At 42.4% G+C, this 14,375-nt stretch overlaps 1 protein-coding gene and 1 long non-coding RNA gene across 10 annotated transcripts in view; one reads left to right on the top strand and one right to left on the bottom strand.

Moving 5' to 3' along the window:
• Positions 1–14,375, bottom strand: part of GRIN2B (glutamate ionotropic receptor NMDA type subunit 2B) — a 285,857-nt gene that overhangs the window by 200,465 nt on the left and 71,017 nt on the right. For all 8 annotated transcript variants that reach the window (XM_082239983.1, XM_082239984.1, XM_082239985.1 and 5 more), the window contains one exon: positions 148–576. In XM_082239983.1, coding sequence (XP_082096109.1) covers positions 148–558 — 411 coding nt within the window. In that variant the 5' untranslated portion in view covers positions 559–576. The remainder of the gene's footprint in view (positions 1–147; positions 577–14,375) is intronic.
• Positions 1–14,375, top strand: part of LOC309541855 — a 55,533-nt gene that overhangs the window by 36,004 nt on the left and 5,154 nt on the right. Inside the window, exon 3 of one of the 2 annotated variants that reach the window (XR_014223973.1) lies at positions 10,882–11,158. The exons of the other annotated variant lie outside the window; for it this stretch is intronic. This is a non-coding gene — a long non-coding RNA (uncharacterized lncRNA). Of the gene's footprint in view, positions 1–10,881; positions 11,159–14,375 lie in introns of those variants that run through there. 2 annotated transcript variants of the gene reach the window in all.

The following is a 14,375-nucleotide window of genomic DNA, read 5'->3' on the forward strand; positions in this document are numbered from 1 at the left end:
ATATCTAGATAGTCAGGGCTTGAATTCTTTCAATGCAATTGACCGAGTTTGTCAGTGCCTTTAACAAACCGTATGCATTTTGTGAACGAAGAAGCAAATTTCCAAGCTCCACTCTAATGGTTGAGATGGGAAGAAGCAATAATTTACCTTGTCTGCCATGATCATGGAAGAGCCTCCATGGATACCTAGGATGGGTGTGAGGGTCTGGGCAGAAATGAAGTCCAGGATCTGGGCAATGGCTTCCTGGTCAGTGTCATCAGCAAACACCACACCTTGAACCCTCCGATCAGACATGATATCACAGATGCGGGTGATGATGCTCTTGGGATCTGTCTCATTCATGGCCACCAGTTCCACACGAGGCGTGAGAGAGAGGTGATGGAAGTCATCTTTCTTGTGGGCATCTGTGATAGCTACTTCGTCAGAGGTACCCACCAAGATGACAGCAATGCCAATGCTGGGGTGGTTCTTTTGGGCCCAGGCCCCACCACCTGTTGTCGCCAGGACTGCCAGCATAAGCCAGAACTTTGAAGAATAGCACTCTGCTCGGGGCCTCATTTTCAGCTCTTGCACTCCCTAGAAAGAAGAAAAAAAAAGAGGAAAAATAGTCATGTTAGCGTCCTTATTATTTGCTCCCTTTATGGATCAGAGCACTGGCCATGTTGAACACATGCAGCTGCTTTAGGTTAGATCAAACCATTTGTCCATCTAGCTCAGCACAGGCTACAGCAGAGACTCTCCAGGGTTTCAGGCAGGAGTCTTTTCTCAGCCCTTCTGCCTAAGCTCCTTTTAACTAGAGGTTAACTAGAGGACATTCTGCATGCAGTATATGTGCTCTACCATTGAATTCTGCCCCACTCCCCCAATCTCTTGCTCAATTTCAATTTAAAGTTCATTAACTGGACTTGTTGCTTCAACTTTAGTGGTAACTAGAGAAAGCTCTTTGATGTTAGCCTATATCTGGAAGCTTAATAAGAGCAGGAAAAAGAATTAAATGACAGTGGTAAAAAAAGAGAGGATACCCAAGACATAATTACACTGTTGTTCTAACCCAGAATTGCATGTTCATCAGTGACACAGCATCAGGGTCCTCTGCTCATCCCCTTGAAATGAGAGTGTCTGTAACCTAAACTTTGTTTGTGCCAAAATCTGTGTCCACTTCCAATCAGTTTTGCAAAAGAACCTTCCACCAGCCTTTATGCAAAAGATTCTAAAGATAAGGGGAAAGGAGAAAGAAGGCAGGACTTCCCTCCCTCCAGCTAACACAGTCGCTCCAGGTCAATCTGGAGTATCTTTTGTTCCAGTATTATTTACATGACCATAATGTAGTCCTTGCGGAGATAAATGCAAGATTTCAGGCTGTAGAATTGCTAGTGATAACTTTTTGCCAATCCTAATTTTATTTGAAGGAAGACATCAGTCAGCAGGCGACACAGCCAGTTATGTACTGTATCTTCCTTTCTTAGCATCTTCAGGTGATTACTTTTGCTCTCGAGGCGGAAGATCAGTTACCTCCAAGCCTTCAAGCTAATGGAGCTGCTGATATAATTTTGATTCACTCCCTGGAAATGCTGGCTTCTTTTTCTAAGCACTGAAGTGATGAAGAAGACCTATGAGGTCATCAGTGCAACCCTGCTAGTGCCAGATGACTCCCTACAGGATACTTTAGTGTGTCTTGTTTTAATAACATTGAGCTCTTTTCATCTGCAAAGCACTTTACAAGCAGCAACTAATTAATCCTCAGAGCTCCTCAGTAAGGTACATGTTGCTACTATTGTCTTACCAGCCTGAAAATCATAGCAGTGAGGTTTGCCCTGTGGACGCAGATGCAGTCAGTATCAGCAAAAACAGAAGTATTGTCTAGTCATATGCACAAACTAGAGTTTCATGTTACTCATCCAATTAAAATAACTGAAAAATACCTCTCAGATTTATGATCTGGTCTAGTCTCTAATTCTATATCTACAGTGTACAAAACATCCCAGGTGTCGGGATTTCCATTACATCGCGCTAAAACAGCTCTTGTCCTTCTGCTATGCCAGAAGCTGATTGAAGGAATGCAAGGGGAACCTCTGGAATTTGTTGCTTCATGACCCACACCCAAATCTTCACTCATTTCCATTACAAACCAGATAAATTTCAATAGCCAAAGTAACAAATTCCTGGATTTATATTGATGGCAATCTATAACTAATAAAGTAACTGCTAGGACTGCAGTGCAAGGTGAGGAAACATTTTTTCAATTCAGGAAGTTGACCCACAGAAAGTCCAGGGGGGCAGAGCCATTAATGGGCAGAGCCAAAAGCAGGTGGAGCTACCTGGTTCATCTCTCCCTCTCCTCTGCTCCCCTTCGTCCCCCTCTCTGTGCCACTTTCTCAGCTCTTCCCCCACCTCTCCCACCCTCCATCACTCCAGTTTTCATTCTCTTCCTCTTCCCCCTCCCCTTAACAAAAGGTGGTAGAGCAGTTTCAGTATGGTGGGGTTTTTTCCATTTTCTCTCATTTAGACACACTGAGAGGAAGTGGTGCATGAAGTGAAAAAAAAGCGGTATACTGGACAGAATCATTAATGGTCAACATGTGCATGCACCTAATCTGGCCTATGTATCTGTCACCCGACTCTGACCAGCTGCTGGGCAATGGCAGCTGAATGTTGATGCAAATTAACTCCTGTGTATTTCACTAACCAGGCTCCACCAATGGCAGAAGGGATGGAGCCACTAGAGCAGGCTGGCATCATGGCCTAGATGCAGAGCCTAACACAACTTTTAAACATTCCATTTGCTCAAAGCAGAACTCATAAAGCATCTTGCTTATACAGTAATGCATTGATCGTTTAATTACCATTTACACTGCTATAGTTTAACACTCCTGAAATAAAATGCAAATATACGTGCGCACACTTCACCCGTAACCCTCAACATGTCATTCTCAGGACTGTACACATTGTCCTGTCATTAATAAACAAAACAAACAAATGCATAATTACAATTCAAAGAAGGATCCAAATCCACTTAAAGGCTGAAAGAAATGAGTGGATGACATATCCATCGATTTTTATTGCTCTGGACTTCTGTTCATAGAACAAGCTAATAAAGAGGGGGAAAGAAGACTTTGAGAACGTAACAAAATGAATAGCTAACTTCATTGTAGCAGGACTATTCCCTCTAATTACAAGTCAGTAAATTAAGTTCTTTTACAAGGGAAATGCAGTCCTCACTACTCTGACAGCTGATTAATGCACACCACACATGCTCTTTCACACATTTAATGTTATTTTTTGCCATTCTCCTGTGACTCCCCTAAGTATTCTTAGCGTATTGCACTTGGTTATGCAACGGCTAGTTGCAATGCTGTGAGTAGCTTTGACAGTCGTCTCTTCACACTGCAGCTACATTGAAGTACTCTCTAAAGCAGAAAGGGTAGATTCTAACAGCCCAGGAACTTACACGGACAATAGGGAAATCTGTAATGCAACCATAACTCAACCACATCTATAGCCAGAAATATTGTGGAGATAGCCTAAGGGTATAACAGTTTCAATATGAAACAGGAAAAATCTATCTAGCAGTTTAATATGTTTAAATCAAAGTTATGAATAATTTTATTAGAAGTTTTCTTTAAAAAGAAAAATTCAGCTGCCCACCAATATGTTTTCAAGTCAGCCAACACAGCCATGAAATTTAAGGGTATGATTCTTCACCCTGTGGCACCCCATTTGTCACTTTTCCCAGGATGGTGAGGAACCCACTCTTTGGGTTCAGCCAGTCAACCTGCTACAAATCCACCTAACATTTACCTCATCCAGTCCACATTTTAACAGCTTCTCTGCAAGAATATCATGGAGGACTTTGCCAAAAGCCTTACTGAAATTTAAAAAAACCATTTTGTCCACAGCGTTCCCCTGATCCACCAAGCTTGCAATTCTATCAAAAACAGAAATGAGATTCATCTGGCATGACATGTTTTTGAGAAACCCACAGTAGGTCTTAGTCAGGGGTAGGCAACCTAAGGCTCATGGGCCACAAGCGGCCCACGGGGGTCATTTAACCAGCCCATGAGCCGCCCCCAAACCGAGCCACCCACTTGGCAAGTCACCGCACGCTGCACTAAACCGACACAGTGCGGCACGGGGACTCACTTCTGCGGTGCCAGAAATCGTGTCTGCGCAGATGCGATTTCTGGCACCGCGGAAGCGAGTTCCCTCGCCGTGCTGTGCCGGTTTAGTTAAATGCGCTGCACCGGTTTAGGTAAACCTTGCCGACCCCTGGTCTTATTAATCGCAGCATCCTTTTCTAAGTGCTCACAGACCAACAGTTTAATTATGTGTTCTAGGGCCTTTCCTGGTATCGACATCAAGCTGACTTGTCAGTAGCTACCTGGGTCTTCTCCCCCCATCCCTTTTTGAAGATGGGCACAACGTTTGCCTACCCCAGTCTCACCTGTTCTCCCAGAATTGTCAAAATGCTTTAGTTGAGATTCCTGCATTGCAGGAGGTTGGGCTAGATGACCCTCAGGGATCCTTCCAACTCTGCAGTTCTATGGTTCTAAGTCCATTGTGCATCAAGAGTTGGGCCTTGATAAACAGGGCTCTACGATTTCATGCCAGGAGCAGGGAATCTGTGGCCCTCCAGATGGTGGGCTACAACTTCCATCAGCTCCAGCCAGCAAGGTGGGAGTGGTTCAGGACTTTCTGAAGAGCCACATGATCTGTGCCAATCCCTCTGTGTGCAGACTCTGTAGCCACTTGGGAAAGCATTTACACCAGTTTTGTGTCGCAGCCGACAAGGAGAACAATGGATCCTTTCACATATTTGAAGACGTAATAATACTTGCCTCTGACTTTATTTATTGTAACCAGGCACCGCATATCTGAGTACAAAGTACACGTGTGTCCCATCAAGTATGGGGGGCTCAGCATCTGTGCAGAATTAGATAAAGGACCCCTGACCATTAGGTCCAGTCGTGACCGACTCTGGGGTTGCGGCGCTCATCTCGCTTTATTGGCCAAGGGAGCCGGCGTACAGCTTCCAGGTCATGTGGCCAGCATGACTAAGCGGCTTCTGGCGAACCAGAGCAGCGCACAGAAACGCCGTTTACCTTCCCGCCGGAGCGGTACCTATTTATCTACTTGAACTGGCATGCTTTTGAACTGCTAGGTTGGCAGGAGCAGGGACCGAGCAACGGGAGCTCACCCCGTCACGGGGATTCGAACCGCCGACCTTCTGATCAGCAAGTCCTAGACTCTGTGGTTTAACCCACAGCGCCAAGTGGCATCTTGATCTTTTCCTGGCCAAAACAATCAAGCTGAAACTGCAAACTGGAAAGGAAATTCTCTGTTTTGCTTATATACCGCATTATATGTGTAAATTTGGCTTGAGCATATATTTGAATAATTGGTTTTCTTCATGCAAAACATGTCTATTCGCAAAGACACAGCAGTACCAGTTTAGGAAAACTATTTATTATTCACTATTCCTTTCTTCTAAAATGACATACCTTCCACTCTTAAAATGCAGCTTTCTGTGTGATAGAAGGTAGCTTGGTTTAGTACAGCAATGAAACATTCCACAATTACTTTGAACTTATGTCACAGGAAGAAATGAAGAATAACTTTTTCAATTGAACCTGCAGGGAGAATTCTGGTGAGCAGAATTACTGAGGCTGGAATTTAGCCAGGATATCAAACTAATAAACCAAAATGCTACGAGAACTTTATTTAACACTGTACTTTTATAAAGGTCACATGTAATGCAAATATCAATAAAACTGTAAGAATGCACAGGCCTATTACTAATGGCATGTAGCATTATGGAAAACACAGTTCTAGATTTGGAGAGCTCTGGAGATGACCAGTGCTTTTTTTCTGAGGCGACGCAGGGGTAAGCATACCCCTAAACATTTTATGAATCTAAGTTTGGCCTTATTGAGGGGCAGTATTTCAATATGAGTAGAAAAATGAGGGTACCCCAAAAAAATTTTTTAGAAAAAAGCACTGGAGACAACCTGTTCTTATAGAAATGTTCCTTTTCTAAAATCTGCGTAACATAATGACTGGGTATGATTTAAGAATAAGGGGTGTGATTTTGAGGCCAATGTGTGCATATGCAAAATAACAAAATCCTATCAGGCCTATTCCTAAGTCTTTACTGGGGGGGGGTAGAGGTCTGTATTTAAGATTCTTTCACTGGCAATACTTTCCAGCATGGTTAGGTTATATAAATTGACAAAATGCAGGATTGGGAGGTTATAGCTGTTAGTGCTTCTGATTAATAAGCTGTACTGAAAAGTTTCCTGAAACAAAAAAAAAATTCCTTCCCCACAGAACGCAGTAGTAGCAGGTTGCATATTCTTGCCAGGGGCAGATTTAGGGCTGTGCGAGCGGGCACCATCTCAAAGCCTGGTAGACGAGGCATTAGGGTTTGGGAAGGAGGTGTGAGGCTCTGGCAGGGTCCAAGAGTACTCATGCCTTCTTCCCAATGTCTAGTTAGTACTTTTGGAAGGAGGTGGATGGGCTCCTCTTCTTCAATCCTAACAAGCCCTCACACCTCATTCCAAAAGCTGAGTGCCTCCTTACCTGCCTTTGGGAAGGACTGGGGGAACCAAATTTTGGCCTTGCACAGGGTACCATAGTACCAAGTCTGCCACTGCTCTTGCATATGATCCACCATGATTCTGTGGGACAATGGCAACTTCTAGTAAGGCTGCAGGGACTAACAGATCTTCCAAAGTTTGGAGGAGTCAGTTCTAATGTTGATCAGATGCTGTTATGTTGTTTTAACAGACATTACAATATGATACACAGTTGCAGGTACATAAGATTAGAGGGGTGGAATAGCAGAAGGCATGGGATAATGGCATGGGCAGAAGTTGAATAAAATGGAGAGAGAAAACAGTTTGAATTAAATGGCAGAGTTACTTTCAGCAGGGCAGTTATGTTTGGGAGACACAATTCAATACCTTTAGCTGGTATATCGGACTAACTGTGAAATAACTCCTTAGATAGTCCCCATCAGCTCCACCACTCTGAAAATCATTATCATTCTGCTCTTTCAAGTCTGCCTCACTCTTCGGCAATCTAAGCCTCATGGGGGGAAATTAAACTTATATTTTATTGCCATAATCTTCTCCATCATGTGTAGTCTTATCCAGGACCAGCCTGCCCCCACCCCCCTGCAATGGGTTCCACACAAAGAAAAATGCAAGAAGATAGTGTCATTCATGTAAGAGTGCAATGCTTCATTTAGATAGAAGACTATTTGGGATAAATTCCTGACATATTTTATTTGTCTGGAAAATGCCATGTTCGCTTTGGGCACTGATAACTGAAACTAATAATAATAAAGAATAACAATACACTCAGTCAGTGGGGAGCCAGGGCAGCAGAGGCTACTGACATCTATAAGCAAGTAACCAAACCTGACACACAGTGTGGCAAGGGCAAGATCCCTTCAGAGCAGGAATTAAAATGGTTCATTCTGGAGGACTAGAGAGCATTCTCCCACAAGCTGTTCCTCAGTTTTAGAAAGAGGTTGGTACAATTTAGCTAATTTTAGCTGTTCTTTAATGCAACATTCCTTCTTCCCTCCCTTCATTTCCCTTGTCTGTGTGGATGAAAGCCTGGCAAATATCCATACATCTCAAAGGATCCAGGATTCAAGAATCTGACATATGAAATCTTTTATTAGACCAGCTTTTTGGTAGAGTAGCAGGCTTCTGAACCCTGCCTACTTGATGGCTTCAGACTCTGATATACCCACAGTGCTGGCTCAGTATAAAGTATCAGCTGAAATATGCTGGATCAACTTTGACTCTCTTCTCTTCTGAATCAGCCTTTTCACCAGTTTCTTTCTTTTTTAAAAAATAAATAAGTTTAGTTTTATTGATTTCCAATATATAACAACGATTACAAAAAAAGGAAACAGATACCAAAACAAAATCCCAACTTACCCCCTACAGGACAGATTAATCTAATTAAGTTCGCCCAAGGCCAATCTGTAATTTCGGTGGTTGCTATTCTTCAGGGTTATATTTTATAAAAGCATGTTGAAAACACAATTTCAACAAAATCATTACTATTATTCAATGCATGTAATCTCTTTGTTATTATTTTCTGATAGAGCAATAGACCATACATTCTATTTTCAATGAGATACACACAGACGTTCCAATCCTTTCTATTTCTGTGCCTCTAGTAGGCGTGCTGCTACAAAAAGAAAAGTAATTAGTTTGTTGTAAGAAAGGTCAGATTGCCCTTCTTTTAAAATAGTTAAACCCAAACTTGAGGTGTTTTCCACATGCTGACCCGTAATATAGCTTATTTCTGTAAATGCCTTCTGCCAGAAGGGCTTTATATGTTCACATATCCACCATATGTGAAATTTGATTGAGATTTTGATTGAATCATATACTCATCAGTTCTCATTTCATTTTATTTCCCTCTTTCCCCCTCTATAACTACATACACTTTTAATTACCAAAGGGCTTGAGCCGGAAAACCCAACTCGGTTTTCAAGTCAGACCCAAAGTGACTGAAGGTTAGGTAGAACACTATATTGCTTTATCTTATCTACCAGTGCTGAGTTACAGGATTGAGAAATGGCCTTGCTGAAACAAACTAAAGGTTTGCAATTTATTTCAGTGGCTGCATAATTCCAGATAATTTCTCTGCGACCTCCCTGAGAATCACAGAGTAGCTGGCATTTGATGGGATTGTATTGTAAAGATCACTTATTACAAGACTAAAGCGAAACTAAGTACAAAGCATGTATATGAATTTGTGTTTGCATATATAAATCATAACATTTTCTTTTCAAATGTTTTCAAGCAAGAAAGGATTGGGCCCCTGCTCTCATATATGTTGAATGAAACAATCACAGTTTAATAATTGACCAAAGAAAGTAAAATTGTTCTTAGGTTCCATACCTAAGACAAACAAGGCTCTCAAATGTATGAAGGCTGCTCTGTGGATCCAGTTCTGGTGGGGAAAACATGGAGAACCTTTACATGACTGACAAAAAGATAAAGAGGTCAGGGATACTTGATCAGGAAACAGGGTTTGAATCTCCCCTTTTTGACATTGGTTGGTTCAGAAAAAGCTGTCTCTCCCCGCCGCCACCCTCCTCCGCAGCCTCATTTTTTATTTTTAAAGTCAGTGGGGCTAATGTAGCAAGAAGTGTAACTTCCAAGTCCATAAGACTACAGCAAACCTATTCTCTAGCTGCACAGGTGGATGTGGAAGAATCTGCATGGCATTTCAGATGAGACTAGTTACCCATCCATGTGCACTTGTCACACCTTATTCTTGTAACTTGTCAGGTTGTCAGAGTCCTGACTTATCTTTAGCCCGTACCTGTTTCTTGTCAATGCTTGTCCATCTTAGACCTACTTATCTCTTTGCAGGGATAGCACAGGCTACTAAAAGTATGATGTTCTTACCATACAAGTTAGAATCTATCTATCTCTCTCTCTCTCTCTCTCTCTCTCTCGTGTGTGTGTGTGTGTGTGTGTCCAGTGCATGCATGAGAAAGAGAGAAGAGAGAGAGAATGGTGGGTGGGTGGGCATTAGTTATGTTCCTGTTGTCAGTTAATCGATCCTGTAAACAATACCCAAACATTGCTTAAAAATCATGAGGCTTTCAGAGGCTTAGGCTCTATGTATATTATTTTAGTCTGCTGTTGGTTTTTTTATTTGTTTTATATATTTTGTAAAGAATTGTTTTATTTTCGTTTTATGTTATCTGCTTCCAGGGAGGGCTTTGCTCTGAAATGCTAGAATGAATGAATGGAATAAATAAATTAGTAGAAACTGTGCTAGCCCACATGACCATAGCTCAGTGTTGCAAAATCAAAATGCCATTGTAAATAAACATGGGCAGTCCATGCCAGCACCACAGCCAGCTTCTCTGTGTCCTAAACACTACAATGTCTTTGGCTCTTTACTTCATTTAGTCACTAGGTAGTATACTAGGCAAGCCCTAAAAACTCTGTGAAGTTTCATATTCTCTCTACAGCTTCATGTATCTCTTTTCCTTTGTTGCCACTCCACACACACACAGAGAGAGAGAGAGAGATGCTAAGAAGAATGCATATTTTCTCATGGATAATTTATATAGTAACAGAACCAAAGTTAATCCTTCCTTTCAAGCCTGTCCCATGTATGTAATTTTCACATAGGAAAATAGATGTTTTGGCAGCAGCTTCCAGGGATTTGAAGAGAAAAGCACTGCTTGTGTCACAGAAATTATAAATGAAATGCCTCCATTTGATAATCTCATTTTTCCCCTGGTCAATTTCAAGATTGTTCTCCATAGAATATTCCCTCACTAGTTATACAGTCTAAAATGATTCAAGCAGTAGGGCTGCTGCCATTAGAAGATTATCCCACATTCTAATAAAGCACACCCTTAGGAACTGTTGTGTGATAATTCGGACTAAAAAAATTCTGGCTCTCAGATTTATCCTATTATATTAATTACGCTCCTGTAGTTTAGCTTAAACAATTCATTTCACCATATGTTGATTCTGTCCTTCAAAATACCTATCTGTGACTGTCATATCAAGCCACACATACAGCCATCTTTTTGCCAAACCAAAGATGATTAGTTCTCTTAACCTTTTCTTGTAAGCTAGCTTTATTTGGTCTTTCAGATGACAAGCCAGAGAGAATTAAGACAAGTGCCAAACCATTACGGATGGGGTTAGTCCTGTCTGGGTTATATGAGCTGGCACGTAGCAACTGACCTGCTGGAGCAAAATTAACACACACACAAAAGCCATTAAGTGAAACAGCAGGTCACTGTGACACTGCCCAGCTCTGGTGCATAAATACCAAGAGATAGCAACTTGGAAAGCATGCTCTTTCCTCTGTTTTGTCTTGCAGGGCCAAACTGGAACTGCCATGCATATGCCAGGAGGACCGTGCCTTTGGATACGTAGGAAGCAATGTAATCCTGCCTCTTACTGCCAGGTGGTTGGTGGGGGGACAATCCACCCTGACTCGGCAGGACTCATTTACAGCAGCTGCCACTCTATAATGGAGCAAACTGAGGGCAGAACAAGACGTTACAAGAAACGTGAAGCTGCCACCACTCTGTATTTATTTCTTCCCAGCAATGTATAGCACAAGAAGGGGTGCAATAGGATACCATTGCACCATGTACCGTATTTTTTGCTCTATAAGACTCACTTCCCCCCCCTAAAAAGTAAGGGGAAATGTGTGTGCGTCTTATGGAGCGAATGCAGGCTGCGCAGCTATCCCAGAAGCCAGAACAACAAGAGCGATTGCTGCTTTCACTGCGCAATGATCCCTCTTGCTGTTCTGGCTTCTGAGATTCAGAATATTTTTTTTCTTGTTTTCCTCCTCCAAAAACTAGGTGTGTCTTGTGGTCTGGTGCGTCTTATAGGGCGAAAAATTCGATATTTCCTTTTCGCTGTCGATCAGTTATGCAAGGAACAGGAAAATGAAAAACCCACACCATGTTGGATCTCAGAGGTACGAACAGTGAGCTCACCCTGAGGTCATCCAATGGCTCATTGATTGCTCCAATCAGGGTCAAACTTTAGAGTATAATCCTAGGGCCCTGAACCTCTGGGGCCTCCCAAAGACGTTAGCAAATTATGGGTGCTGGTGGCATGATAGAAAACTGGTCCAGTACCCATCTTGGACATACCAGGAACAAACCTGGTCACCATATTAGCTCTCCTACTCCTCCATCCCTTAATATGCCCCATTTTTCTCCCTGTGAAAGGAAACGACATAGACTACATTGTTTAGAATATGGTAGCTGCTTTATCATGTGCTCGGATGGAGGAGTCCAAGTTGCGAACGACTTTAAAATACAGTGTACCGCTCTCCTTACGAATGCTTTGGATTACGAGCTCCACTAACCTGGAAATAGATGCCCCTTGTTGCAAACTTTGCCCTGGGATGTGAGCGGAAGTCGCGCGGCAACGGCATGGCAGCAGCAGGAGGAACCATTAGCAAAAGCACGCCTCTTGTTAAGAACGGTTTCAGGTTACAAACGGACCTCTGGAATGAATTAAGTTCGTAACTGGAGGTACCACTGTAGTGGCAACCTTCCCCAGAATAAAACAATTCTGTTCTTTATGCCATGACCCTAACACAGGGCAGATTGGGATAAAAGAAATAAACCTCTCTTGCTGCAGGGGTAGTCATGTCTCCTGCTATGAAACTACTGCATGAATACAGGCTCTTCCCAATATATGGGAAAGCTTTGTTGTTGATGATTATCTGTATGCCTTGAGGGACAATGGAGGAGTGTGCCTTTGGGGGTGAGGTCAAGCTCTACTGTTACAGTTCTTGCTGTGGCCGTAGAGACTGATGTGTATGTGAGACGTGTTTTGTTGCAGCAGAAGCCGATAAAGATATCCAGTTGTACTGCTGCAGATGCACCATGGCATTTCTTCCCTCTGTGTTCCTCCCAGCGGTCATTTCTCCTCTGGTCACTTCTATGGATACAAGACTTGACTGCCTGTCTCCCAGCACTGCAGTCATCTGCAAGGGATTCCCACATGGAAGGATTGGTGTTGCCAGCCATCATGTCACATTTGCAGACATCTTTGTAATGCATATGTGAAAAACATGCATCTGATTAGGGCACCACTCCTTTTAAAACCTGTTAGCCCATTTAATTTTTTTAAAAAAAACTGATTCTCTAAGACTGATTCAGTAAAAACTGCTTAATTTGTGTTCTCTGCAGTCTTTCTAATCTCTTCCCATCTTCCTTTCCCTCCATTTATCTTCAGTTTTCCCTCTTGCACACTTTCTCATCACTTCCCTTTCTTCTCTTTCCACTCCCCAGTCTCTTCCTCAGTCCTTTAAGTTATAATGATCAGTGAAGAGAAGTTGTCAAGCTGCTGGATATGATATATTTTCATTACACGTTAGGGCTATGCACTAGACCATGCTGTACCTGTGATTGCTGGGTGGCAGTTAGAAGGCACAGCCAGCTTCAAAAGGACGGTGTGGCATTTGCTAGCCTCTCCTATGGTACAGAGCAATGCCCTTTTTATAAAGCCACACACAGAGAAAGACACAAAGCCACAATGGCCAGTGACAGCAGCACACCGGGGAAAGGGAGTGGCAAGGGAGAGGCAAAGTGCGTTCAAAGGAGTTATATGAAAGTGCAGATTCAGCTGGCCAATGCTGCCTTCTTGTATTGTTCTATCAGGCACCCTCCCTTTTCCTTTTCTCCAGAGAGAGAAATTGAGCTGCCTGTCAAGCTCATTTATGCTCTCCGCTCCAGTCATCTCTCCTAGTAATGTACCTACTTTATTCACTCCCTTCTGCCTGCCTTCAGACACGTACAAAGATGTGCATCCACATTTTTCTTTCTTTGCCTCTTTCATACACACACACACACACACACAGCAAGCCTGCTCAGCCTTCCACACTTTCCCATTCTTTTCAGAAGGAAGTTTCAACTCTTATTGGCCCTGATCCACTTTTAGATGGGACCGCTTGGTGCAATTCTAGAGACCTGACTTCACTTACAATAAAGTATTCCTATGCCAATGTAAAAAAGAAATTATACAGATGACATGAAGAAAATGTTCCCCCGCCTTACAATCCCTTGTGATTACAGTCAAAAAGTACCATCTTATAAAATCTTGCTTTTAAAATCTTCCTAAAATCAACCCTTATGGTTTATTATTCCTCTGCCTATTTCTCCACTGGTCGTACAAAGCAACCTAAAAGACTATCACATTAGTATCAAGAGGAAAATGTACACTGCCTCCCAGGAAATGCAAAATAATAATCCATCCATTGACCATTCCTGGACTTGAATAATCTGGTGATTACCAAAACAAACAAACAAAAACCAGAATATGAGAAAGAGGGGAGAGAAGCTGAGGGACCCTTACATGAAAGAGACAAGGTAGGCAGTGGAGGGGAGGAAAGCAGAACTGAAGACACTGTTGAGCAGCACCAGTCACCACTGCCTTATACTATTACGAATGCAAAGGGTGAAGACTACTGGTCGGCTTCTTTTCAAGTAAAGTCCTTACAAAGTTCTATTGTAAATTGCCAGTATTGGCCACACGCATGCACAAACAAGTCCTTTCAAAATGAAAATACAAACAGCTAAAATTTGTTGAAGCTCCTATTTACGCTCCTATTTACGCTAACATCTTCAACAAAAATTGCTTCACACTTATGTGGCAACAAACCTAAGGGCAAAATTAGAATGAAAATTCTAGTTTATATATATATATATATATATATATATATGCAGGTTTTGGTGTCTTCGGGTGTCTTCCCGTGTAAGAGTCGGGGTGTCTGGGCGACGTTTCGACGAGGTCTCACTCGTCATCTTCAGGCTGGTGCTTTCGGCTTCTTGTTACTGGAACAGA

Source organism: Podarcis vaucheri, assembly GCF_965113315.1.
Source record: "Podarcis vaucheri genome assembly, chromosome: 10".
NCBI lineage: Eukaryota > Metazoa > Chordata > Lepidosauria > Squamata > Lacertidae > Podarcis > Podarcis vaucheri.